The sequence below is a fragment of the Penicillium oxalicum genome, chromosome V (assembly GCF_001723175.1).
Source record: "Penicillium oxalicum strain HP7-1 chromosome V, whole genome shotgun sequence".
In the NCBI taxonomy this organism is placed as follows: domain Eukaryota; kingdom Fungi; phylum Ascomycota; class Eurotiomycetes; order Eurotiales; family Aspergillaceae; genus Penicillium; species Penicillium oxalicum.
The window spans coordinates 1,788,432-1,813,907 of record NC_064654.1 but is presented as its reverse complement, the minus strand read 5'-3'; the positions used below and the strand labels follow the sequence as shown (position 1 = coordinate 1,813,907).

At 51.7% G+C, this 25,476-nt stretch overlaps 8 protein-coding genes across 8 annotated transcripts; 6 read left to right on the top strand and 2 right to left on the bottom strand.

The window, feature by feature from the left end:
- Positions 1–457: 457 nt before the first annotated feature.
- On the top strand, positions 458–3,544 carry POX_e06667 (Serine/threonine-protein kinase SCH9; the record flags this gene model as incomplete). Its single annotated transcript, XM_050115483.1, has 3 exons — positions 458–527; positions 575–2,000; positions 2,107–3,544. 3 exons carry the CDS (start codon positions 458–460, stop codon positions 3,542–3,544), a joined length of 2,934 nt encoding a protein of 977 aa, XP_049967943.1.
- Positions 3,545–7,711: 4,167 nt separating this feature from the next.
- Positions 7,712–9,976, top strand: POX_e06666 (uncharacterized protein; the record flags this gene model as incomplete). The annotated part of the gene is made up of 4 exons (XM_050115482.1): positions 7,712–8,078; positions 8,238–8,498; positions 8,564–8,809; positions 8,853–9,976. The coding sequence occupies 4 exons, from the start codon at positions 7,712–7,714 to the stop codon at positions 9,974–9,976; spliced, it is 1,998 nt and encodes a 665-aa protein (XP_049967942.1).
- A 1,007-nt stretch (positions 9,977–10,983) lies between these two features.
- POX_e06665 (Glutamine--tRNA ligase) lies at positions 10,984–12,930 on the top strand (the record flags this gene model as incomplete). Its single annotated transcript, XM_050115481.1, has 1 exon — positions 10,984–12,930. One exon carries the CDS (start codon positions 10,984–10,986, stop codon positions 12,928–12,930), a length of 1,947 nt encoding a protein of 648 aa, XP_049967941.1.
- Positions 12,931–13,664: 734 nt separating this feature from the next.
- On the bottom strand, positions 13,665–15,692 carry POX_e06664 (Phosphoacetylglucosamine mutase; the record flags this gene model as incomplete). Its single annotated transcript, XM_050115480.1, has 6 exons — positions 13,665–14,531; positions 14,588–15,082; positions 15,155–15,169; positions 15,263–15,407; positions 15,515–15,528; positions 15,600–15,692. The coding sequence occupies 6 exons, from the start codon at positions 15,690–15,692 to the stop codon at positions 13,665–13,667; spliced, it is 1,629 nt and encodes a 542-aa protein (XP_049967940.1).
- A 483-nt stretch (positions 15,693–16,175) lies between these two features.
- POX_e06663 (uncharacterized protein) lies at positions 16,176–17,379 on the bottom strand (the record flags this gene model as incomplete). The annotated part of the gene is made up of 4 exons (XM_050115479.1): positions 16,176–16,230; positions 16,311–17,085; positions 17,154–17,196; positions 17,254–17,379. The coding sequence occupies 4 exons, from the start codon at positions 17,377–17,379 to the stop codon at positions 16,176–16,178; spliced, it is 999 nt and encodes a 332-aa protein (XP_049967939.1).
- Positions 17,380–19,375: 1,996 nt separating this feature from the next.
- On the top strand, positions 19,376–20,829 carry POX_e06662 (Protein arginine N-methyltransferase 1; the record flags this gene model as incomplete). Its single annotated transcript, XM_050115478.1, has 7 exons — positions 19,376–19,473; positions 19,536–19,549; positions 19,636–19,655; positions 19,738–19,847; positions 19,904–20,235; positions 20,294–20,765; positions 20,823–20,829. 7 exons carry the CDS (start codon positions 19,376–19,378, stop codon positions 20,827–20,829), a joined length of 1,053 nt encoding a protein of 350 aa, XP_049967938.1.
- A 626-nt stretch (positions 20,830–21,455) lies between these two features.
- POX_e06661 (putative dehydratase NIT22) lies at positions 21,456–22,634 on the top strand (the record flags this gene model as incomplete). The annotated part of the gene is made up of 4 exons (XM_050115477.1): positions 21,456–21,575; positions 21,635–21,683; positions 21,758–22,078; positions 22,141–22,634. 4 exons carry the CDS (start codon positions 21,456–21,458, stop codon positions 22,632–22,634), a joined length of 984 nt encoding a protein of 327 aa, XP_049967937.1.
- A 413-nt stretch (positions 22,635–23,047) lies between these two features.
- POX_e06660 (Trimethyllysine dioxygenase) lies at positions 23,048–25,133 on the top strand (the record flags this gene model as incomplete). The annotated part of the gene is made up of 10 exons (XM_050115476.1): positions 23,048–23,143; positions 23,224–23,453; positions 23,598–23,664; positions 23,727–23,790; positions 23,846–23,954; positions 24,005–24,110; positions 24,185–24,284; positions 24,343–24,831; positions 24,886–24,957; positions 25,012–25,133. 10 exons carry the CDS (start codon positions 23,048–23,050, stop codon positions 25,131–25,133), a joined length of 1,455 nt encoding a protein of 484 aa, XP_049967936.1.
- Between the last annotated feature and the right edge of the window lie 343 nt (positions 25,134–25,476).

The window sequence follows — 25,476 nt, the reverse complement described above, 5'->3', positions numbered from 1 at the left end:
CCAGGGCATTCCTCTCGATTTTCTCCCGCCTGAGTGCTTGGGTGTCAGATCCGCTTGTGTTCCGTACGTCTCGCCTGCTCGCGATCTGGTGGCGGTCCTGTTGATGGAAGCGCAATGGCTGCTGCGAGTGGAACCGAGTTGCACACCAGCGGCGACATGAAATCGCCCAAGTGAGTCAATCGTCAAAAATTTCCACTCCGATGCGCTTTCGTGCTTGCCATGGCCCTCTGTGATGTTTGTGGGACCTACTTGGAGTCTTCTCCCCCTCCTTGTCCCCCCCCCCCCCCCCCCCCCCCCCAAAGAGGGTCCGCCATACTCCCCCCCCTCTCCCCTCACACTGTATTGCATGGAATTCTTCCTTGCAGACCAACCCTCCAGCGGCGGGACTTCCGATTGATTCTCGGTGCCCGATGAGATTCTGCTGAGTGTGGCTCTCGTCGGCCCCCTCACCTCCTCGATGTACATCGGGGAGTTTTTCTGGAACAAGAGATCAACCAGCTGTGAAAGATCGCCTCCGCCGGTCGCACGTGGGAAATATGCGGGAGATCGGGGGACCGACCGATCATTGAAATAGCGCTATCCTCATCCCATGTCTTCCCACAATGTCTCCGGTGCTCCGCGGCCAGTCAAGCTGTCGCCCGCTTTGGCTCGCTCTTCTCTGCGACTATTGCTAATCTATCCAACCCGATGAATAGTGCCGGCCTTGAAGACGAGATCGCTGACCAGATTGGGTCAAACGGATCTACCCCTACGGGCGTCGCAACCCCTCAGCCTGATCCCGCCGACAAGCGTTTGCCTTCTATCATGCACAACTACTTCCAGGTTGGTTCTTCCTCTGGTGATAAGTCGAGTTTGCCGCGATTCTGGTCATATCTCTCGAAGCCCTTCCCGGTGGACCCCTCTCCATCACAAATCCCCTTTGAAGCATCGCCCGAGCCCTCCACCGCTGCTGCTAGTACAATCTCTGCCACCACGACTCGTGGCTCGGATACTTCATCCGAGCCTAATGTCACGATGGAGCAGGGAGATGGAGAGGGGTTGAAGCAATCAGAGTGTTTGCCCATCACCAGCCTGCCCATCCCGCCTCATTCGCTGCTTCAACAGCCGGACGAGATGGACCTCGGGCCAGGTCTCGACCACACTGATGGGTCCTCCTTACTGCACATGTTGAAGAAATATCTAGCCCCACCCACATCCTCTACCCCTCCCTCCCGTCGCCAGACTTCGTTGCCCGTCTCCAGCGTCTCTGATGATACTGTTCTTGCCTCACATTTCTCCAACCCATCCATTCCTTCTCCTCCCGCTCCCGCCGACGCCACCGCTGCTGCTGGTGTCGCCGCTATCACCTCAGATGCCTACACTCCCTCCGCAGCTCCTCTCCATCAACACGAGTTGCCACACGTTTCCATTTCTTCCGAGAATCTGGCCAAGCTGACTCCCAACGCGCCCGATGGGGCGCGTCTCAAGAATACCCCACCCCTGACCCCTCGGGCCATGTCCAACGAGGACGAGTCGGCCGACAAGAAGTCGAAAGAGTCCGCTCCCCACGCGAGTGAATCCCAGGAATCCCCGGCGAGTCAGACTGCAGAAGAAGAGCAACCAACGCCGACCGACGACATGGACAGATCCACAGATGAGATTGCGGTGAAACTCGATGAAGCGTTCCCTCGCCGATCCAGCTCCACTCCGCAAAATGGAGCCCCCGTTGGTCCCATCAAAGGAAAGCTGATCGTGAAGATCACCGAGGCGCGCGGGTTGCGCCCCAGCTTCGATCCTTACGTTGTGTGTGTCTTTGAATGGAACGAATATATCTCAAAGGGAGCTCGATCAGGCGAAGAGGAGAAGAAGCGGCGGCAGATGCAGTCGGATGCCGAGGCTGGTGTTCCCATGGCAATTCCGATGAAGAGTCGTCAGAGCAGTTATAACAGTGCCGCGGATGGTCATGACCACAAAGGTCGCACCGCCGTCACAGACCCTCACTGGGATCACGAAGCAGTCTTGTAAGATTTCTTTTTCCCGCTCCTTCTCCCTCCCTTCGTTCTGCCTCGACCGCCGCATCGATTCGATGGGCCCCATGAGGGACCAAATGCTGATGGTTTACTCTAGTGACGTTTTGGGCGATCAATCCGAAGTGGATGTCACGGTCTATGATCGGAGCAACCAGGAGGCTTTCCTCGGTCACGTGCGACTCGCGATCAACTTGAAGGAGGACCACAGTCGGCTGGAAGGCTGGTTCCCTCTGGTCGCCCGTGCGGCCGGTGACAGTCAAGTGTCGGGCGAGATTCACATGCAGATGCAGTTCGAGATGACGGAGCGCCGGCAGGTGGGCCCGAACGACTTCCAGATCTTGAAGCTCATCGGCAAGGGCACCTTTGGTCAAGTGTACCAAGTGATGAAAAAGGACACGCAGCGCATCTATGCTATGAAGGTGCTATCTAAGAAGGTCATCATTCAGAAGAAAGAAGTGATCCACACCCTTGGCGAGCGCAACATCCTCGTGCGTACAGCCATGACCGCCTCACCCTTCATTGTCGGCCTGAAATTCTCCTTCCAGACACCCACCGACCTCTACCTTGTCACGGATTACATGTCAGGCGGTGAATTGTTTTGGCATCTGCAACGCGAGGGCCGCTTCCAGGAGGCGCGAGCGAAGTTCTACATCGCCGAATTGATCTTGGCTCTTCAGCACTTGCACGACCACGACATTGTCTATCGGGATCTGAAGCCCGAGAACATTCTGTTGGATGCCAATGGACACATCGCTCTGTGTGACTTTGGTCTCTCCAAGGCCAACCTGAGCCAGAACGACACCACCAACACATTCTGTGGCACCACGGAGTACCTTGCCCCTGAGGTGCTTCTGGACGAGCAAGGCTACACGAAGATGGTGGACTTTTGGTCTTTGGGAGTCTTGGTCTTTGAGATGTGTTGTGGTTGGAGTCCCTTCTACGCCGAGGATACCCAGCAAATGTACAAGAACATTGCGTTCGGCAAGGTGCGATTCCCTCGCGATGCGCTTAGCACGGAGGGTCGCAACTTCGTCAAGGGTCTCCTCAACCGGAACCCCAAGCATCGCTTGGGCGCCAACGGTGATGCGAAGGAGTTGATGGCGCATCCCTTCTTCCACGATGTCGACTGGGTGGCCCTGGGTCGCAAGCAGGTCATCCCTCCATTCAAGCCAAAATTACAGTCCGATCTTGACACTTCTAACTTTGATCCCGAATTTACCACCGCTCTGGAGACGAACAACTCTCTGCACGAACGTGCTGCTGCCTTGGCCAACGGGTTGATGCCTGGATCTACCCCGTTGTCGCCTGGCATGCAAGCCAACTTTAAGGGCTTCACATTTGTGAATGAGAGTTCCATCGACCACCACTTGAAACTTGACCCTGCCGACCGCATGGAAGAGGATCCCCTGAACGAGGAACCTTGGCAGCGCACGCACCGAGCCACCAATTCAAACGATCAGCGCATGAGCGGTGTTCAAAGGACAGATGGGCCAGAGGCAGGGATCTTTAACGTTGACGATAATTTCGACATGTGATCACGTATCTCCTTTTTTTTTCTTCTACCTTTTTCCCGCCTGGGACCCGCTCTTGATCCTCTACGGCTGTCTCCGGTCCCATGATATCTCTTGTATTGTTTGTTTCTTTTGTCCGTCATTGCATGATCATGGAGTCTTGATCTCGGCATCAATCTTGTCATTGTCCTTATCTTGTACATGTCCCAGGATGCATATCCTGGCAGTCCGCAGATGACTCGAGGGTGCTTCACGAAGCCCCGGCGTCGAGTCTTGTTCACCACTTTTCTCTTGCTACATGTTGCTTACCCCTCTCGTCATCTGTCCTCGGCACTGGACTTTCGCGTGCGGGTGTGTTCGGTCGAAGTGGTCGTGCACCCGTTCCCCGTTTCTAGAGACTCTGCTTTATTCAGTTTGATGAGGGTTTTTGAATTTTGACTTGGCTCATCTACCCGTGTCACTGCGTGGCTTTTGGTTTTCTTTTTTCGCCCTTCCCTCCCTGGCTCACTTCTGCGTCACTTGTCTCTGTTGTTACTGTGGTGCTGGTCTCCCATTCTCGAGGTGACGATTGACCTGAACTGCATTCATGCAATCTCAGCTGGATGTTGTTTGGATCTTTATTCCCACATCAATGATTGTCCCTCCCGTATATACTCCCTTTCCCTCAAACCATTCGGTCTGTCATTTGTCTGGCAGCAGCTTAGCCAAGGAAAAGAAAATTCACCCTTTGGGCACTTGGTCATAATCTCGGGCGTCTTTCAAATGGTTAATTGATAATGCTGATGAGTAGGTGAGGTTGGCCGGGTGATACAACATAGGTTCTGTGAACCTCGTTTTGACTGATGTGGCTTGCCATGCTCCCAATGGGCATAGCTCCTGTCTGTACAATGATGCAGTACGTGGAGGCGAGGATCGACCGCACTTGACCTTGACCTACTGTCACCTTGAGGGATAAAGAGGTCAAACCCAAGAACCTGCCCCTGTATGATCAGACCTTCGCACAGATCCATAGGTAGCGGCCGATCTCTAAGCCACTAGAGTCCATTGATGCTCCATCATTCATTTTACCTCCACCATTTCATGTTTTCTGGATTGGGGGGGGGGGGGGGGGGATTCAATGTTCCAGCAGGCTGCCGTTGTCAATGTAACGTATCACCTTGAAACATGGCGATCAGACCGTCTTCCCTACACTCGAGCCGAGCCACCCAAGAACTATATTTGGCTGATAATGCAAGTCATTTTTGGCTCACTCTCTCACCGGTAACTACACCATTCCGAGCATTCATTAAGGGAGTACTTCGTAAGGGATACGGCACCTACAGTGTTCATCTGCACTTGTTCAGCTCATGGTGTATGTGTATTTGTTGCACAGGACAAGATTCTACAGAGTAGGTACAGAGCAGAGACTGTCCAGTAGATATGTACATATCCGCCTACCCTCGAGTCCACACAGGTATGAGTATCAATGTACAATGAATGTCTATAGGTAGGTATCTTATGCCCAGCTACCCCAATTGGATTGATTGGCTCCAAGGCTGCGGACTGATGGGCCTGAAACGTGGGCCGCGCGGGCAATCTGGGCGGACTGAATGGACGGATGTATCAGGGATTTGATACCATGCGCCAATGAGCGCGTGTCGGACGTAATGGATATACGTCTGTGAGCGTGGATGACACGCGTACACACATAGTATAGTGGAGAGTCTCCGTGACTGAGGTACTTGTACCAAGGATTCCTTCTTCTCCTTCTAGTGTAACTGCCGCTAGAGAGAGACGGTTTAGCGGAAAGTATGTAGGTATTTATTCATTATTTTCTATTTATTGACACTTTTTTTTTCTAACCTTTTTTTGTTTTTGGCAGAGTTTAACCTTGAACTATTGTATAGTGTGAGAGTGCTGTACCAGACCGTTTGGTATGAGTCATATTTCTTTTCAAGTTTGTGTGGGTGTTACTAGGAGACATCAAGTCTGAATGCTAGTGTCTATTCACTCTTGAAAGAAGAAGTCAAACGGTACATTTATCCAAAAAGGACAAAAAAAAAGGGGGGGGGGGGGGGGGGGGGAAAGTGGAAACTGAAAGGACTCGATGAGGGATGGTGCAGACTGTCTCCATTTGAGATTCCTCGCACTATACCCGTTACAGACTAACGTGGTGAGTCGCGAACTGCGCCGTTGACTCGATGAACTTTTCTTGTTGGTTCCTCTCGTGAAAACAGAGTCGATAGTATATTATGATATAGAATTGTATACACATTTATATTCCAAGATTACTCAGTTCAGAGTGTGGAATATACTATAGACTTCAGACAGGGAGCTGGCAGTATCATCGTTCATAGTATGCTTGGTTACCATATCTATGTGGAAGAGGTACTTCATCGGTGATAGATCTGCCATCTTGTTCACATAGTGCTCTGTGCGCCAAGGGCCAAAATTGGACTTGTCCTGACTTTGGGGAAATACATTAATGTGACTCTTCGAATTCTTACGTTTATAGGATTCAACGGTCATTCAAGGAAAGTTCGTTGTCATGATTGAGAGCATGTCACAAATGTGATTCGCGCAAGGTTGTGATGGCTCTCCAGTACGACTACAACGGTGCAGCGTAGAGACTAAACCAGAAACTTGTCTATAGTTTAAAATGCATACATAGATAGGTCCTATCTATTTTCCTCTATTCTACTAGCCTTGTGCTTTTATCTACATTGTCTCTTCCACTCGCCATTCACCAGGAGGACTGCGATTGCTCTATCCCTCCAAGGAGGTCTCTCTTCACTGGTGTCCTGTCCCTTGAATCATGAAAACTCAACCACGATTCACGACGGATTCCTTCCCCAACTGGGCCTAGGGGGCAACCAGCCGCCCATCGAATCATCGCCAGTTCGGCCCTGGTCACCCCTGAAGTTGGCCCCGCAGTGGGCCGTCCGCAGGAACCACTTGCACTGGGCACTTGGCGATATGCGAGTTGCCATGCGGGAATCTCCTGCAGTGGCCAAGTGGACAAGGTGGAAACAGTGGACACGGGACAGGGATCTCTCTCCATGATTCCTCCTGGTTGGCACGTCACCCTGTCGAGCACGAGCTGAGGACAAGATGCACCGGGGGGAGGTCATTGCGGGGATGCGATCGGCCAGGGGAAGGACTCGATTGAGAAAAGATGGAGACAGCGGGAGAAATAGCACACGCGACGTGTGGACTACTCTCTCGGAAATCACTGATCTCTACGACTGGAGAGGAAGAATAGTCTCCAGAGTTGGCCGGATCTAAAGTCCACGAGAAAGTGAATGAACCAAAAAGAGAGGGAAAAAAAGTATGAACGCCTCAACCTCTGGTGGGTCGTAGTTCTGTCGCTGTTTGATGGTCAATTCTTGGACTGTTTTTTTTTTTCTCTCTCGTTCTTTTTGCTTGGACCAGGTGAATCGAACCGCAGTCTGTATACGGAGTATAGTCTACTGCGATACAGACACACCCCGTCTACCCGAGAAACCAGAAACAAGAGTGACAAAAGAATCCTCCAAAATTTGGTCACTTGGCTCTCCTCTCCGTTGATGGGCCGGATGTGCAGTCTATCCGACGTGGAACCGTGGGTGGTGGCTATGGTCTGTTCGTCGAAGATCATCGTGGGTCGTCGAGAGTTCATAAATCCCCTTTTTTTTGCTTTTCCCCTTGGGAACCCCCCATCGAAGGCTGATCCTTTTTGTGCTTCTGCTTCTGCTTCTTCTACGTGTTCGGCTTCCCTTGACGGTGCCTGTGCTTCTGCCTGTGCCAATTTCGTTGTCTCCTCGTCATCCCCCGTCAACGATTTGACTCGTAGGACTGAACTGTCGGCAGTTGGGCGGTCTCTCGATCGTGATTGTGGTCGCCTCCCTTGTTCTTCAAACCCTTTTTCAGCCTCTCATTCTTGTCATCTTCGATACTGTCTCTCTCTCTCTCCCCTCCATCCCTTGGTCCACCGCTTCGAGTCACCCCAACTGAAGCAAACGGTCCTTCTTTTCCGTGTACGATTGATGATGACTTGCATCTCCCCCTGCAATCTCTCTATCCATCTGTAGATCCGACACGCTCCTTTCCCCCCACCCCTTCATTCCGTACTCTTTTTTATCTCCCCGCCGTCGCGCCATTGCGACGGCGCATGGTTCCCAAATTCCGTCTTTGCGTCCTGTCCGTCCAAATTTCAATGCACGAGTGTCAAACATGAGCATCGTTGCTAGAAGACCGCAAGATCCCATCCTCACAGCCCACACCATTTCCCCAGACCTGTCGAATGAAAAGGTTGTGAGCATCGACATGCAATCAATCCCGTCCCGCACCTCCTCCATCTCCTCTTACAAGACAAACTATACCGTCTCGACCTCGCCCACCACGGTGTACTCGCCCTCGTCACCCTCCTCCTCCTGTCGCCAATTCGATTCGATAGGCTCTGCCGCCGAATGCGTCCTCCCCGTTCAGCGTCGAGTGCCTCAGGAAGTATACGATGTCATTCTATTGAATCTCGAGTCTCTGCACAAGTCGCCGCTTCAAACGGCTGCACGACATGCTACCTACGCGACTTGCATGCTCTGTCCCTGACTTGTCGCTCGTGGGAACGGGCAGTCAGACCACGACTGTAAGTCGAGCAACCGCCCATGTGCCATGTTGCTTCTGTTTCGTGGCACCTATGATTACCTTCATACTGATAATCTGTCTCGCCGGGGTCTCAGGTATACCCGGATTGACATAGTTGGCAATGATTCACCCGCCCAGTTGAAGAAATACCGTCTCAAGAGGGGAAGTCGTCTCAAGTTATTGCGTCGAACTCTGCGTGAACGACACATGCTGGCACATCTCGTCCGCGAGCTCAGAGTGCCCAGATGGAGTTGCCTCACGGCCACCAAGCAGAGTAGCCCAGTGGCAGTGGAGTACCGCGATCTGGTGGCGTCCGTGGTCATGGTTGCCCCAATTTGGAGCGCCTGCTGGGTCTCTCCATTCCCTACCACCACGAGTACGACCGTCTCACTCATGCCCTGTCCACCCGAAGGCGACTCAAGGAGCACATCTGGGTGCTAGGGGAGGCCGCCGAGGTCGCCGAAAGATCACCGCGCAGCACCACGTGTCCCAGCAGTCTAGGTCCGTCCCAAATGTTCGAGTTTCTCAATTATCATGTCTCCTGGACGTATCTGGAGACCTTGATGTTATACGGTCTGAACGGGAACGATGCCCTAGAGCCTAGTATCTTCCTGCGCATGTTCGATCTTCTACCGGCGCTCAGGCATCTCTGCATTGCCTCGTTCAGTGAAGATGCCTTTGCGGATAGTACCTTGTTGTGTCTTCCCCTTTGGAATCTCGCTGCGATTAGAAAGCCTCCCCGGGGTCACAGACCGTGGTCTGGTGCAATTCACCTCCCGTCCCGAGTCTCGTGCCCTCAAATCCTTGGTGCTGGTGGACCAGAATGTGGAGTCGTTGCTGGTCATCTCCAAGATTCTCTCCTCCCTGACGGCCCTGCAACGCTTCAAGTTCGTGCAGACGGAAACCTGCCCGGTCATGCCGGACAGAGACATGGTGCTGCAGCCCATTCTCGCGTCACCAAGTCTGCGATACCTGCATTGGGATGTGGCCTGTCCAGATCCTGGAACGGCGTTGACCCAGTTGGACTCACGCCCCTTCCAGCATCCCCTCAAACAATCCAATACCCCAAACTCTCATCTCGCGCAGAGTATCTTGTCTGCTGGGTTTCCATGTCTGGAAACGTTACGTGCTCCCAACGACGTGGAGCCCCCGGGTGTGCTGCAGGCTTCCTGCCGTCCGATCACCAGAGGGCAAGCTCTGCTGCAGCCGGACCGCCTAAGTCTTCCCCGGAGCTCGCATGGCTCCGTCAGCACGCGACCCCTTGCTTTGCCGTCTGGCAATAATTTGACCTCGTCGCGGATCCGTGCGCAAACCTTCATCGATATGGCGGCCAAGGATTCGGATAGCGGCATGCCGGTCTTGATTCAGGATTTCTCGGATGATTACATCCCCGACAATGCAGGAGCCTCTCAGTTTGACGATGATTCAGAAGAGGAAATGGACGACTTTGGCATCTGGGCGGCAGCCAAGAGATATCGAAACACACCACCCAAGAACAGCGGCCCCAAAACGGTGTACGAGTTCCACATGCCGGCCTTCATGGGCCGGTCTGGGCTGAAGGATCCGGCCACGGGCGCCTCTATTCCGAAGTTCCTCCTGCGTCCTGACATCCCCGGACAGGAATCAGATGGTGGTTTAGTCGGGTGGAAACATTTGCTCGCATCCAACCAGTCGCTTTCGTTTGCTGCGGGCAACGGCGCTCAATGCTTTGATCCTCAGAAGAACTCCCCCAGCTCCCCTCCCATGGATGATTTTACCTCTCCATCTTCGATCACATCGCGATTTGCCTGGGGAGTCTGGGCAGTCGATCCAGCGGCACGCCCACGACGCCGACCACTCCAATCACTCCAATGAGCTTCCCTTCTTCCCACGTCTTGCCCTGGGGGAAAGACACCTGCACCGGTTCCTGGAATCACAAAATGGGCCGAGATTGGTGGTTTCATATGGAGCGGGAGCGTCCAGGGAATACTGAACTGATCAGTGCCTCTCAGCTCTTCTGAAACGAGGCCTTCCTTCTTCCTCTAGTCTGTCCCTGAAGGCTCATCCCTCCTTCTTGTTTGAGCCTTTTCTTTCTCTTTTTTCTCCCGTCTTCCCTTTCTTTTCTTTTGCTATGTTATATACCCCGCCTTAGGTCCATGTTTCTTTCTCAACCTTCACTACATTTTTTCACTTCTCTCTTGGATTTTTCTTGATTTTCTATCTGGCGTTGATGAATGACCCCCTTGCAATCGCTATTCAGCGAATGCCGACTCTGTATATTATATCTTACTCGTGGCGCGGGATGACTCGTTTCGGCCATGATTCTCTACACTGAACACTTTCCTCCCATTGTGACCTACCTCCTCATACCTAGGTACTCCAGACATAGGTCCCTGTACCCGTTGATGTAGGGAAGGGCTCGGATGACTCTTGTGCTCCTTGCTTGGACAGTTCTGTCTCTCCGTGGTATTTTTCAATTTCTGAATTTATCTGGACCAAGATTTGGCGAGACAAGTGGGCGATGCCTATCCCACTCATGAACTCCATAGGAACCATAGGAAACACTTTTGCATACCTCTCAGCCCTACCAGGGTCACCCGCTCAAGGGGCACGTCATCTGTGGATACTGGATAGGGTAATACCTTACTATGTACAACTGAGGTTAGTCGTCTGGAGTACCCAGGCTGGCAGCTCTGCGGATCTGAGTCATCCGGGGCTTCATCGGCCCGACAAGCGAAAATAGATAATCCGGGACTGATAAGCATCGCGCGGCCCCTCGTCAAAAGAAAGAGCTAATCCGAGTCCCCCTCCTCTTCTCCCCCCACCACCAATTGCTCGTGCCCCATATCATCCAACCCGCCTGAATCGGTCTCTCGCCGACCATGGATCCTGCAAAGCCAGTCGAGCTGCCCGAACGGCCCAAGGAGGCCGAGCCCCAGGCCGAGCCGAAACAATCCAAGGCCGCCGCAAAGAAGGAAGCTAAAAAGGCCGCCAAAAAGGCCCTGCAGCAGGAGAACAGCTCTCGGCCCAAGGAGGCTAAGCCCAAGCCCGCTAAAGCTCCCAAGGCGGCTGCGGAGCCCCGCGACCCCGATCAGATGTTCAAGGTCGGCTTTTTGCACGATGTTTACAACGAGCGACCCATCTCGGAGACACACCCTAAGATTCGCACGCGTTTCCCTCCCGAGCCGAACGGGTTCTTGCACATCGGACACAGCAAGGCTATTGCGATCAACTTTGGGTTCGCGCGGTACCATGGCGGCGAATGTATCTTGCGTTTCGACGATACCAATCCCGAGGGGGAGGAGGAGCGATATTACAATGCGATTCGGGATATCGTTCACTGGTTGGGTTTCACGCCGGTGCGGGAGACTTGCGCCAGTGACAACTTTGACAAGCTCTACGAGTACGCCGAGGATTTGATCAAGCGCGATGGAGCGTACATGTGCTACTGCTCCAAGGCGGAGATCAAGGCTGGACGTGGTGAGAGTGAGAGCGGACAGCGCGGTGGGGAGCGCTTTGCTTGCGCGCACCGGGACCAGCCCGTGGAGAAGTCGCTGGAGGAGTTCCGGGCGATGCGCGATGGCAAGTACAAGGCGGGCGAGGCCTGTCTGCGAATGAAGCAGGCTCTCCTGGAAGATCCCAGGGCGCAGATGTGGGATTTGGTGGCCTGGCGAATTACCGAGAGCGAAGAGAAGGCTCAGCATCACCGCAGTGGGGGCACATGGAAGATTTACCCGACTTATGACTTTGCGCACTGCCTGTGTGATAGCATTGAGGGGATCACGCATTCGCTCTGCACGACGGAATTTGAACTGTCTCGCGTCTCGTATGACTGGCTCAACGAGAAGCTGGACGTCTATCGCCCGATGCAGCGCGAGTACGGCCGATTGAATATCACCGGTACCGTTCTCTCCAAGCGTAAGATTATCAAGCTGGTCAAGGACGGTCATGTCCGCGACTGGGATGATCCGCGCCTGTACACTTTGATCGCTCTGCGGCGCCGTGGCATCCCTCCCGGGGCGATTCTCTCTTTCGTCAACGAGCTGGGTGTTACCAAGGCTGTGACGAATGTCCAGATGCACCGATTCGATCAGAGCGTGCGCGTCTTCCTTGAGACCACTGTTCCTCGTCTCATGGTCGTCACCGAACCCCTGAAGGTTGTCATCGACGATCTGCCCGATGACTACGAGGAGCTCGTCGAGGTGCCCTTCGGCAAGGACGCCTCCTTCGGCACGCATACCGTCCCCTTCACCAAGACCGTTTACATTGAGCGTTCCGATTTCCGCGAGGTTGATTCCCCTGATTACTTCCGTCTCGCTCCCGGCAAGACCGTCGGTCTCCTCAAGGTCCCCTATCCTATTACTGCTACTTCCTTCGAGAAGGACCCCACCACCGGCGTCGTCACCGTTGTGCACGCCAAATACGACAAGCCCGCTGAAGGCGAGCCCGCACCCCGCCCCAAGACCTTCATCCACTGGGTCGGCGAATCTGCCAAGCACAACAGCCCTATTCGCGCCGAGATCCGTGCCTTTAACTCTCTGTTCAAATCCGAGGATCCCTCTGCGCACCCCGATGGCTTCCTCGCGGATATTAACCCCGACTCAGAGGAGATCTACAAGGATGCGATGATCGAGACTGGATTTAATGAGATTCGCCGTACAGCACCGTGGCCCAAGGCTGCAGGTGAGACAGACGTCGAGTCGAATTTGCACTGTATCCGGTTCCAGGGCATGCGTATCGCTTACTTTGCTGTCGATCGCGAAACAACGGCTGATAAGATTATTTTGAACCGCATTGTGACTCTGAAGGATACTCAGGGTAAGAACTGAGCCGGCGAGAGTGTTTCTGTCCTATCTACCCCTTGAGCCGAAGACAGAGATAGGATCGAGGAGATGACGGGAGGACAATTACATGGAGCTTTGGTGCGGGATTGCGTCCTGGTGGAGAGAAGTCTCCGGATGTGTTGGACCTGGAATTTGGAAAATTATGTTTATACGGAACGTCATGATACACTTGCATTGTTTGCATCAACTCTTATCTCCTTTTTTTTTTAATCTTTTTGCATTTAATTTCTCTATTTTTAATCTATCTCTCGGGTTTAGCATTTTGTCACATTCTGAGCCTGGTGGGATGGGATCGGTCAAAATCAAGTAAACAAAATGACAAGCTTAAAAGATGTCGAGCTTGAAAATGGGGGAATATTGTATATCATGCCTTGTGGATTGCACCGGTTTCATTACTGCATTCTTTGTAAATATTTAAATAAAATACGTAACCAGGTCATAAGCGCTCCGTCCCATCATATGTAGAGGGAGACTGGCTGGGGAGTTTCCCCAAGAGCTGTCGTGACACTTTTTTCTTTGTTCGATCCCATGCCATGCGTGCGGTAGAATGAATACCGCAAATACCACGCCCATGCAAGACGTTGAGTTATGCGCCACAAATGCCGTTTTGTGATCTTTCTTGCTTGCTTGCTTTATTTTTTTTGGTCCTTCTTTCCTCGGGAGGGGCATTGGTTTCTGTGGGCTCGGAGGGGGCGAAGAGGAGGATCAAAGGTCTGCATTTACTGCGACTCGGAGCCTGCCTCACGCACAGCGTTAGCTACGCGGGTAGCGAGATCATCCGCTTCGGAGCGGCTAGCAGCCTCGGCATAGACGCGAACAGCGTCCTCGGTGCCGCTAGCACGAGCGAAACTACGTCCCTTGTTGTAACGAGATTGAAGGGACTCGATCTGGTCCTGGAGACCGGCGGGAGATTCGAGCTTGCGCTCGGCATCGTATGCCTTGAAGATGGAACGGTCGTGGACTTCGACGCGAACCAGACGGGAGGGCAGGTCCGTGTACGTTCCCAGCCATTCCTTGGGGGACCAGCCCTTGTGCGCGAGAATGGCCTCGACAAGGAGCATATCGGAAAGGGCATCACCGACGGCCTGGTTGATGAGGTCGGTGAGAGCCTGGAGGCATTCCAGAGCATGCTGCTGGGCTGGAGACTGGGGCTCGGTGTTCTTGATCACCTTGAGGGCGTTTTCGGAGAAGGTGACCGTGCCGTGACCATTCGCCTCGAAATAGACGCCAACATCGAAGCGCAGAGCGGCGTGATGGAGGTGCTTGACGCCGGTGTTTGTGCAGATGATGGGCAGCTTCAGGACTTTTTCGATGTAGTCGGTGCTGGCACCGTTGGCGTAGGCGGTCTGGACAACTCCAATCTTCAGCTTTTGAGCAATGCCGGCATTGCGGGCGAGGTCACCGATGAAAGAGGCGGCGAGAGTCGCGATGCGGTCACCGTCCAAGAGGCGGAAGACGTTACTTTCGTCAACAAAATAATACACCAGACGATCGGCGTCACCGTCAAGAGAAGCGCAGCGATCGAGAGGGGCCGCCTTAGAAGACGGAGGGGCGCGCTGCTTCGTCTTGACATAGTCGGCACCACACTGCGACCATTAGAGCCTCATCCTGATTGACATGCCAATTTTCGATGGTGACTTACATCAAAGTTCAGGCTATCAGGGTTGATCACGTCGTCGTTGACAACCTTGATCTCGATTGCGGAGTCCAGGTACTTGATCAAGTCTCGCAGCTTGGGACCGCCAACACCATTCGCACAGTCAACAGTCAAAGAGCCCTTAACCTTCACACCCTTCATGACCTTCTTGAAGGATGCTGCGAGCTTCTCATAGTAGCCATTTTCCGTAGGCTCGCCGTACTCATATTGCGTCCCCAGGGTATTCTTGCAGCGCACGACGTAGTGGAGCTGGGGGGTCGTCATGTACTTGAAGTCGATGAATTCAACGTCGGTCGCGGTCAGGGCCGAACTCAGAACACCCACCAGGCGCGATCCAGACGCACGAGTATCACGGGCGAAGACCACGCGGGCGGGATTGGCCATGTTGACATCAATCTCCTTCACAAGCTCATTGTAAACGTCGGCGATTTTGTCGAGCGGCGCATTCGCCAGCTTGGTCGCGTATTGTTCCCACTCGGCCTGGAGACATCATCCATGGTGAGTCTAGAACGGGACTCGTTTTCGTTGGATTGAGGTCGAAACTCATCTTACCTCTAGCATCTCGCCCTGCAAGACAATTCAAATTGTCAGATTTGCTTCTTCTTCATCATCATCATCACCACCGAACAGGACTTTGTGCAAAGCGTGGGTTTGACGTACCATTGGATCAATCAGCTTCACACCATTATCCTCCGCTGGGTTGTGGCTGGCGGTCACCATCACACCGATCCATTGACCACTGAGCTTCTTTGAGCGGAGACCGGCGAGGAGACCCACGGCAAAGACGACGGTATTGAGGAGATCACTATGCGATGATGCCAATCAGCGAGCTTCATCCTCAACAGCCACAGGAAGGCGGGTGAGGGGCGTTCAGTTTGGATGCGGGGCAGATTGATCCTCATCAACACTTACGCCTTCATGCGAAACTAAAGGCACAGAAAGAAGGTCAATTGGGAGGGTCAACTTGAGATGCTCAGTCAGATCTTGCTGGACATACCCCTGCGGTTCCATACTGGAAGACCTTGCCTTCGGGCTTCTCATACTGGAGAGCTGCCTCCGTAATTGCTTTGTGAATAGCCTGGGAGGCCATGGTGGCGCAACAAGCTGCAGTCGAGGGTTGAAGAGGAGATCTAGGTGATTGAAAATGATTAAACCAGATGAAGAGAGATCGCAGAAGCAAGTTGGAGGGGTAAAGAGGAATGAGAGACTTGAGAAACACCAAAAACACGGACGAGGGGCTCGGAGTGAGACACGACTTATTGCGACGGCCCGCCCTCTTTTAGCGGTGAGCCGATGGCGGGGACATCTGACGCCCACGGCCCGTTCCTTGGTGTGGCATTAAAAGCTCAGCCACAGAAGGGGTCGTGGGAATAAATCTTACGATCCAAACATGATCCAAAGAGGAACCTATGCCATTAATACCATCGCTGCCATTGTCCGGGGCCTCCAAGTTGGTTTTTTTTTTCTTCTTCAATGTACAAAAAATATTCGATTCAATGAATCTATCTTTCGACAACCCCAGATTCCAGTAGCTGCCTTTAAACCGGAGATGGTCAAAGCACGATACCCACTTTCATGCCTTCAGGCGGTTTCCTGCAATGTCATCCTGCGCATCCCTGATGAGGAATCTAGAAAATTGAACAGCCCACGGGTCAGTCTGGAACTCACCAGAACATTGGAGGTGTATGAAAGGGAAGGAGTAGCTTACGAGTACCACCAAGCGGTGGGCACCACGGTGCCCAGATGCCACAGGCTGTGCGCATCGATCAAGCCATGCCACGGTGGGAAGTCAAATAGTTCCAAGCTCATTGCAAGGATAATCCAGGCAACAATCATACCAGGCCATGCTGTCCACGACTTCATCTGCCGTCGGTATCGGATGATGCTGAACCCGGTCCATAGCAAGTTCCCGATAATCCCGACCGCCACATTTGCGGCCATGTTATACGTGTAGTCCCACGACCAGAAGCTCAGGTAACACACATGCATCGTGTAGAGCAAGATGCAAACTGCCGTCCACAGGCGCCGTAGGGTGGGGCGATACTGGGGAAGCTCAAGGTCCAGGCGCATGATCCGAATCACGGCCATGTACAGGCTATACAAAACGCTCGCGCCTGCCGCCCAGTAGTCCAACTTTTCCGTGATGTTAAAGTCGCGGGTGTGGAAGATCATACTGAAGGTCCAGCTTGTCAATCCAATGTACCCAAACATCATGTAATATTTGCGCATCGAATGCCAGGCGGGTATCGACTCTTGGACACGGGACATTCCATGCCAGTGAGCGGCGAAGTTGAGGAAGGAGAAAAGCACAGAGAAGGGTTCCTGCATCCCCAAGATTCGGCGGAATGGCCACTTGCCATGGAATTGGACTACCGGATTCAACATTGGTGGATCGCGTGCGACTCGGCGGTCGGTAATGACATGTTGACAGGTGTAGTCGCACTCGGCTGGGCAGGTCCAGAAAAGCAATCGGTGGTGCAGCGCTGAGCAAGGGAAGAAAGTCAGCGTGGTATTTTCTAGATGACAAAGACCGATGGATTAGACGACTTACGCAGCACTGAATTGCCATTTTGGCAATTCTCAGTCTTGCACAACTGTGAAGCTTAGGTCAGTACACGCGAACCACTCGAGTCGCGGGTAGGGGATAATACCTGGACGCATTCTTTAAAGTCCGGAAGGTGATCACCCAAAGAGGCCGAACAAGGGTTGACCAGCAGCGTCAGTATAGCGACCACAACCAGAGTCAGAGAAATGGACTGTCTCGTGATCAGAGGCATGGTGGTCAGGCAGAGATCCAGCCCTGGCAACCGCGTCAGTGTCCGGAAGTAAATATGACGGGACAAGTACGAACTTCCCGGCGGTTAATTTGGGGGGCGGCTTCTCCCCAGGCGGGCCTTGGCATATCGTGCATCATCATCATCAATAACGACCACTAGTAGTGCAGTAGAATGTCACTATATCAGCTCATAGACCTATCTAGCGGTGAACCTAAGTAGAGTACTGCTCACCATTTAAATGATAATTTCCTCTTCTCTTTGTACGTTTTTTTTCCCCCTTGGCTACAATCGAAGTGCTCGAGAATGCGCTGCGACGTGGAGACCGCTGACTTTTATTCGGTGCACAGCACTGAGAACGCTTCCAGTGCCGTGACCGATGGAGGAGATCCATACCCAACTAGGTACACACCAGCCGCCTGATGAATACTCGGGGATACCGACTAAGTAGTATGGTACCTATTGATGGATGTTGCGCTGATACCTAGGTTTATAATATTTAAAGCCCTCATCAATGATAGACACTCAGATGCAGCTAGAAACTTACAAAAAGTTATTTAATAGGAACTCAATAAGAGTCGCCCTTGGACGGATCAATTCAAATGGGGACTCGTATGGTATGAAACCCCAGATTATCCATTTGGCATGAACAGAACCATGGGTGTGGGGTAATCCCGCTACTTATACACCAACATAGTCCAACATTCAAATAAATTCATGCTATTGATTTGATTCGATGCCTCGAGTGCTCTACATATGGTTAAATGAGTAACAACCACGCAATGATCGGAAGCACAGGACTCAGTGACAAGTACTTGTAGGTGATCAATCTATTACTCATGTCCAGTAGAGCATGGAAGACGCAAGTTGGATGGGACTGCCACATGCGCGCCTTAAATAAGCCCAATGTACGTGTTCATACCCGTGGACCAGATACCTAGATGCTCATAGAAATGCTTCTGACATGAGATGGGTGACATATATAGAGCGGTGTCGAGCCAGGCTACCTTGATTATGAGCTTGGCCTCTTGAATAGAAACCTAGGTACCCGGGTACTAGAAATCTAAGCAGCACATTTCTGCAAGCATGAAGCATCCATATGACCATGAAACCTGCGACTAGGGGAGAATTGATAGAATGGAGACCTTCTTTTACAACTAGTATAATACACTGCCTAGTGCCTGCTAAAGTACTGATAGTATGGACTTGGAAGGAGCATCAACCCGGTTAGTAATCAGATTTTGACCATTTACATTAACCTGCCGGTAACCATATCCATGCAGAACTAGGAGCTTTTACAGTATGCATACATCCACAATGGGCAATAACCAATATCTACAAGGTAACTATTGACGCCTGAGTTTAAACCGAGTCAACATGAGAAAGTGCTATTGTCTACTCTGAAACGAAAATTGGTACGTAGGAGCCCTGAGAGTGATTGATTTAGTATCAACGGAATTTCTTTGCACATATATAGATCACTTTGATTGAAGATGATGCAAAACTTTACGAAGTCAGCTTGCGAACGCTGGGCCTGCCGTTATGCGGAGGGGGGAGGCAGTCATGTAGTGATAGTTGAACATGAATGGGCACTTGAGGTGAGTATCTTGATCATGTGGCTGTACATTTTATGGCCCTTGATGGCCCTCGCAATTGAACCACATGAAAAAGATGCTCGGACTCACTACTATTCAGTAAATTGATAGAATCAGCACTACGTAAATGACTAGTCAGTACTGTAGTATGCTTCCCATGATCTACAAACCCTATTTATCATAGGGCTTATACAAGCACGTGACTGCCTAAAATGGGACTAGTGTGAGCGGGGACTTTTGGGAGTCTATGCTTGGCGTTAGGAGGTGCCGGGAAAAAAAAGTTTGGGAGGCGAGATAAGGTCGTTCGATATTTTGCGACTCGAATCTTTGCTTTCTCGTCGCAACTGACTCTACTCACTTCTGTCAAAATTTCTGTCCAAGACCACTCCTGTCAAACAGCCAACATGAGTGAAGCTGACACTACCAATGCCTCCGGCGTCATTGCCAGCAGCGCCGAACGTATGGTTGGTGCTGAGCACGCTGAAGTGCGTTATTTCACCAGGTAAGGCCCTATGGATAACATTCCTCTTTCATGTGATAACCATCAGGCTAATGAGCAAATAGCTACGATCATCACGGTACATCATCATCATTGCTGCTTTCCTACACCAGGCGGTGAATCTCTCGAGTGTACTTAGCTAACATCTTTGTCTTATCATGGCAGGTATCCACGAGGAGATGCTGGTGAGTATCTTTTTTTCCCTTCTACATAATCCCATTTCTGTCAATCGCAAAATCAGCTAATTAGATTGTTTCATATGTACAGAAAGATGATGTTCGCACACGCTCCTACCGCGATTCTATCTACCAGAACCGTCACATCTTCAAGGACAAGGTTGTGCTCGATGTTGGCTGCGGAACTGGTATTCTGAGCATGTACGTTCATTTCAAAGACCGCCGGCCTCTCCTACAGAGATTGATTTCATGAATAGGTTCGCTGCCCGCGCTGGTGCCAAGCACGTGATTGGTGTCGACATGTCCTCTATCATTGAGAAGGCCAGACAAATTGTTGATGTCAACGGTCTGAGTGACAAGATTACCCTTTTGCAAGGCAAGATGGAGGAGGTCCAGCTTCCTTTCCCCAAGGTTGATATTATCATCTCTGAGTGGATGGGTTACTTCCTGCTCTACGAGTCCATGCTGGACACTGTCCTGTATGCCCGTGACACCTATCTTGCCGCTGATGGCAAGATCTTCCCCGACAAGGCGACTATGTACGTCGCCGCTATCGAGGACGGCGAGTACAAGGATGACAAGATTGGATGTGAGTACTCCGGGGGCTATGGCATTAGGTGCACCGGTTACTGACCGTTTCATGATAGTCTGGGACAATGTCTATGGCTTCAACTACAGCCCGATGAAGGAGATTGCTCTCACTGAGCCTCTGGTTGACACCGTTGAGATGAAGGCTCTGGTTACTGAGCCTTGTGAGATCATCACCTTCGACCTCAACACTGTCACCACTGCCGACCTTGCCTTCAAGGTCCCATACAAGCTCACTGCGCACCGCTCTGACTTCATCCACGCTCTCATTGCCTGGTTCGACATTGACTTCAGCGCTTGCCACAAGCCAATTCACTTCTCCACTGGCCCTCACGCCAAGTACACACACTGGAAGCAGACTGTCTTCTACCTCCGTGATGTTCTCACCGTGGAAGAGGGCGAGTCTGTCTCGGGTGTTTTGGAGAACCGTCCCAACGACAAGAACAAGCGTGATTTGGACATCAACATCTCTTACAAGTTTGATGTGGAAGATCCCACTCGCTCTGCTGAGGGAAGCTGCTTCTATCGCATGTATGTTCTCCCCCACCGATCGAATTGAAAAAGCGACCACGTACTGACCTCATCTAGGTGCTAAATATCTTGGGCAACCTTTTGTCTTCGAATTTTCCAACAACCTTGCACGTGACCTCGGCATCTTCGGCACATGATGCACTGCAAATTAGCATAGGCAACTCAGGTTTTGCACAAGGCGATCCGACGTGGTTGCGGCCTCTTTTTTCTGGGTTCCACCTTTTTGGCGTTAAACTTTTGGATTTGTTTGGGTGGTAGGTCAAAGGCATTACTGCATGGCGTGATATGGAGAGGTGATCATGAAGCTCCTCGAATTTCCAAGTAGATACCCCGAGTCGATGCTTAGTCTAGCAACTCCAACGCTCTTTATCATATCTCCACATCCCATATAAAAAACAAGAAGAATTAGACATTAGACACCAGGGGAGCGCTTGGATCTGAGGCCTAGATTGGCCCGGTCGAAGTCCCAAATTGGCCCGGTCGAAGTCCCAAATTGGGAGTGGACGGCAAGGCAAAGACAAATTCTCGGCATCGGCAACGCCAGTACTATCAGATCCTCGGCTCATTGCCGCTCCGCAATTACTCCAGCTTTAGCTCGCCTCCTCTCCGCTATTTCTTCCCCCCGGGGCATTAGACTTCTTCCCCCTTCCCTCATCGCAATCATTTTGGATCTTTGCCTGTATATTCATAATGTCTGCCCCTGGAGCTGGTCACGAATTCCCTCCCCAAGAGGTTTCTTGGCAGAAGCGCGATGTCCTGCTATTTGCCAACAGCATTGGCATCAAGGCCGACGAATTGCACTTCCTCTACGTATGTTTTTGGAACGTTCAATTGGTGTCCTGATGCTTGAATCTGACTCTGCGTTACAGGAGCTACACCCTAACTTTTCAGTGTTCCCCACCTACTCGCTCATTCTCCGTATGCAGACCACCTTGTTTAGCAACTACTTGATCGAGCTTGCACCTCTGACCACTCATCTCGTCACTTTCCAGCATTCAAGCTCACCGATCAGGAGGTCATTGACTTCTATGCGCGCCAAAAGGCTGTCAAGATCCCTGGTGTCCCCGACTTGGACCACCGCCATGGCGTTGACGGTCAGCGAAAGATCACGGTACTGAAGCCCCTGCCGCCAACTAGCGCTGGGAAGAAGTTCGAGTTGCGAAACAAAGTTGTCGGTGTCTACGATAAAGGAAAGCCCGGGACTGTTGTCGAGACCGAGCAATCGATTGTCGATGCGAACACCGGCGAGGTCTACTCAAAGGTCTTGAGCAGCGGCTTTTTGGTAGGCCAGGGTGGATGGGGGGGTCCTAAGGGTTTGTTTGCTCCGAGGTCCCATAGCCACCCCAAGAGTTGATCTAATTTGCGCCGCTAATAGGCCCCGCCACCGTCAACTTCCCCCCACCCGAGGGGAAGAAGCCTGATGCGGTCCATGTGATCCAGACGAATATGGAGACCGCCCACTTATATCGGTATGGACCTCCACTCTATGATTTCAACGAGAAGATTCCACTAACAAGGCAAAGCCTCAACGGTGACTACAACCCCCTGCACGCAACTCCGGAGCCAGGCCAGAAGATGGGCTTTGGCGGTACTATCATCCATGGCCTGTTCAGCTGGAACTCCACAGCGCACGGTGTCTTACGCGAACTCGGTGGCAGCAATCCCGAGAATCTCAAGGAATTCCAGGCACGTTTCGCCTCACCCGTTCGTCCTGGAGACAAGCTCACCACGGAGATCTGGCGGATGGGTGACAAGCAGTCCGATGGTTTTGAGGAGGTTCGCTTCGTGACTAAGAATCAGACCGGGAAAGTTGTTCTCAGCAATGGACGTGCTCTGGTCAAAGTCGTCGGCGAGAAGAGCAAGCTTTAGGCTTGTCCAGGGCCCAAGCAACCCATCGAAGATAGTGCAGATTGAGCCTACGAAATGCACCATAGAATGGCCACGTATTCATAAAAATGCGGTCATATGCCGCCAGAAAAAGCTGCTGGTAGATCGATCCACTAATCGCTGGTATTTCAGATGTCGGTTTTTCATAGTTGTAGCTAATTGCTTTTCCGCAAGAGTATGATGCGGAAAACAAGTACTTGAGCATCACGTGATAATAACCTCGGCTGCTGGAAGCCATCAACGCTTGGGCCATCTCTTCAGACAGTACAACTACAAGCTCGCGAACTCTGCATTGTGCCTGCAGCAAGAGACGCATATTTGTATTAGCGAAACATGAATGCAACTCGGAATTTAAGCCTGAATATGGCAGCTCTTCGGAGCTTGCATAGGTAAACATGGAAAAAGCTACACCAGACGCTATGCCCGACTCACTAACATACGTGCCCAGAGTTTCAAACACGCCATTGAGCGTGTTCAACAGTTGCAGCTCGGTAGGTCAAAGTTTGTGTGTATTCCTGGTCACCAAGTGGAGGCTCTGAGAGTTGACGGCAGTTTCTGTGGGATGATTTAGGCTAGTAGCGCATACAGTAAAGCTCGCGGTGGCCAGAGCGGAAGCTGGCTGCTCAACAGGAGCAAGCGCCTCCAGTCCACTTCTGCGCAGATCAGCAACAAAGCTTCCAAACTTGACGTCGCCGAGGATATTTCCAAAGACGAAAAAACTCAGCAGGCCTTTCGGATAGCCTTGAAACGCGGTAATGTGGTGGTGAGAACCCCCTCAGAAGCAGGTCCCTTCTGGCAGTTGTAAGTACCAAGCAAGCAAAGCAATCGGCAGACTTATTCGAACAGGCAGCTAAAATGTATTGGATAGTGGATCTACATTCCTGAGGTAATAAGACATGATAATCCTTGGCGATTGATTGAGTATTTGATATTGACCAACCCCAGAGAAAATTGTCAATGTCCGAAGTGCGTTCATCCGGACACCAAACAAAGGACTTTCGACACTTTCTCGGTATGTCTTCGGCAATCATTTGATTCATTATTGTTTGATCACACGCGCTGACGCGAGTGCAGATTGCGCCAAATATCCGACCGAAGGAAGTCCAAAGCTCCGGTGTCGAGGATGTTCACGTTAAATGTGAGAACTGATTGCGGCTTCATTTTCCAATTATTGGCAACTAAATTGAGAACAGGGAATGATGGGCATGAAAGCACATATTCATGGAATTGGCTTTCGACGCATCGCGGCAATTCCCGACACTTTGTGGACCACAGGCCAACGAAGCCAGTCAGATTACCAAGGTGCGTCCTTAATATCTTGTATTTTGGAATACACTAATGCTCCCACCTAGACCATTCCAGGTGTATGAAGCACAAGGGGGAGCTTCATATCCAGAGGTGGCATATGATGCGGTGATGTCCGAAGACAAGGCAGTACTGGAGTGGCTGGAAAACATCGTGAGTATTTTACAAATCAATACCTATTGTCACCCATCCCTGGGCCTAAAGCACAAATGCTCATCTCAGATCAGTGGACCTGGGGGTTCTGCTTCGTCAAAGGTGTGCCGATCGACCCGCAGTCAACCAAAGCCCTGATTGAAAGAATTGCCTTTATAAGGCACACACATTATGGTTTGTCAGAGTCTATACCCGGACATATAGTCGAGAAAGACGCTGACGAGAGCCACAGGAGGGTTTTGGGACTTCACTGCGGATCTCACCTATAAGGACACAGCTTACACAAACCAGTGGCTTGGGGCTCACACGGATAACACTTACTTCACTGATCCTTCCAGGTTACAACTCTTCCACTTGTTATCCCACACGGATGGAAAGGGAGGAGAGAGTCTACTGGTGGATGGCTTTGCAGCTGCCACCAAGCTGGCTCAGACAAGCCCCAAGTCATACATTGAACTCACTCGCTCGCGACACCCATGGCATGCAAGTGGGAATGAAGATGTCTGTATCCAACCCTCCGCAATGGCGCCTGTCTTCAGTATCCACCCCGACACAAAGGCCGTCCATCAAATCCGTTGGAACAATTATGATCGAGCACCAAAAACAGACTGGTCCATCGTCTCGCAAAACGAATGGTACGCAGCCGCTCGAGCGTACAACGATATCCTGACCGACAAATCAAATGAAATCTGGACCCAATTGCAACCTGGGACAGCTCTGAGTAAGTGACTTTTCACTTTCAATCGCAATTGCCTACTGACAGAGACTGCCGTAGTATTTGACAACTGGAGAATGCTGCATGGACGGTCCGAATTCACCGGAAAGCGTCGCATGTGTGGTGGCTACGGTAAGTTTTTGGCCACAGCCCCCTCGCCAATCCTGTGCTAACGTAAATGCACAGTCAACAATGATGACTTCGTCTCTCGGCTGAGGCTCCTTAAGTTTGGCCGTCAAAGTGTCTTGGACAACCTCGGAAACGTCAAAGATTTCAAGAACCCTAAAAACCCTTATTCGGTCTACTAGAGGACTGCTGATCAGATAGAAGCCTAAAACTTCAGGAGCTAGCAAAGCGCGAGAAGAAACCTTGTGAATCAATGAGCATGTTCAACTTCTGTGGAGCCTCGCTTTAAAACCATCTGAGACAATCAAAGATCGCATCTAGATCGACGTGAATATATGACGCAGAACTCAGACGGGTCGCGCTATGGGTGCAACTTTTCTAATAAAATGAAATTATGAACCTACCAAGCGTGGATCGTTGACTGTGCCCAGAGCTGCTGTTGATCCACGTAGTCACGTGACTAAGCTGACGTTTGTCGGAGCTCGGTCACGAACAGCTCCTCCCGTCCACGTCTTTCTCGAACCA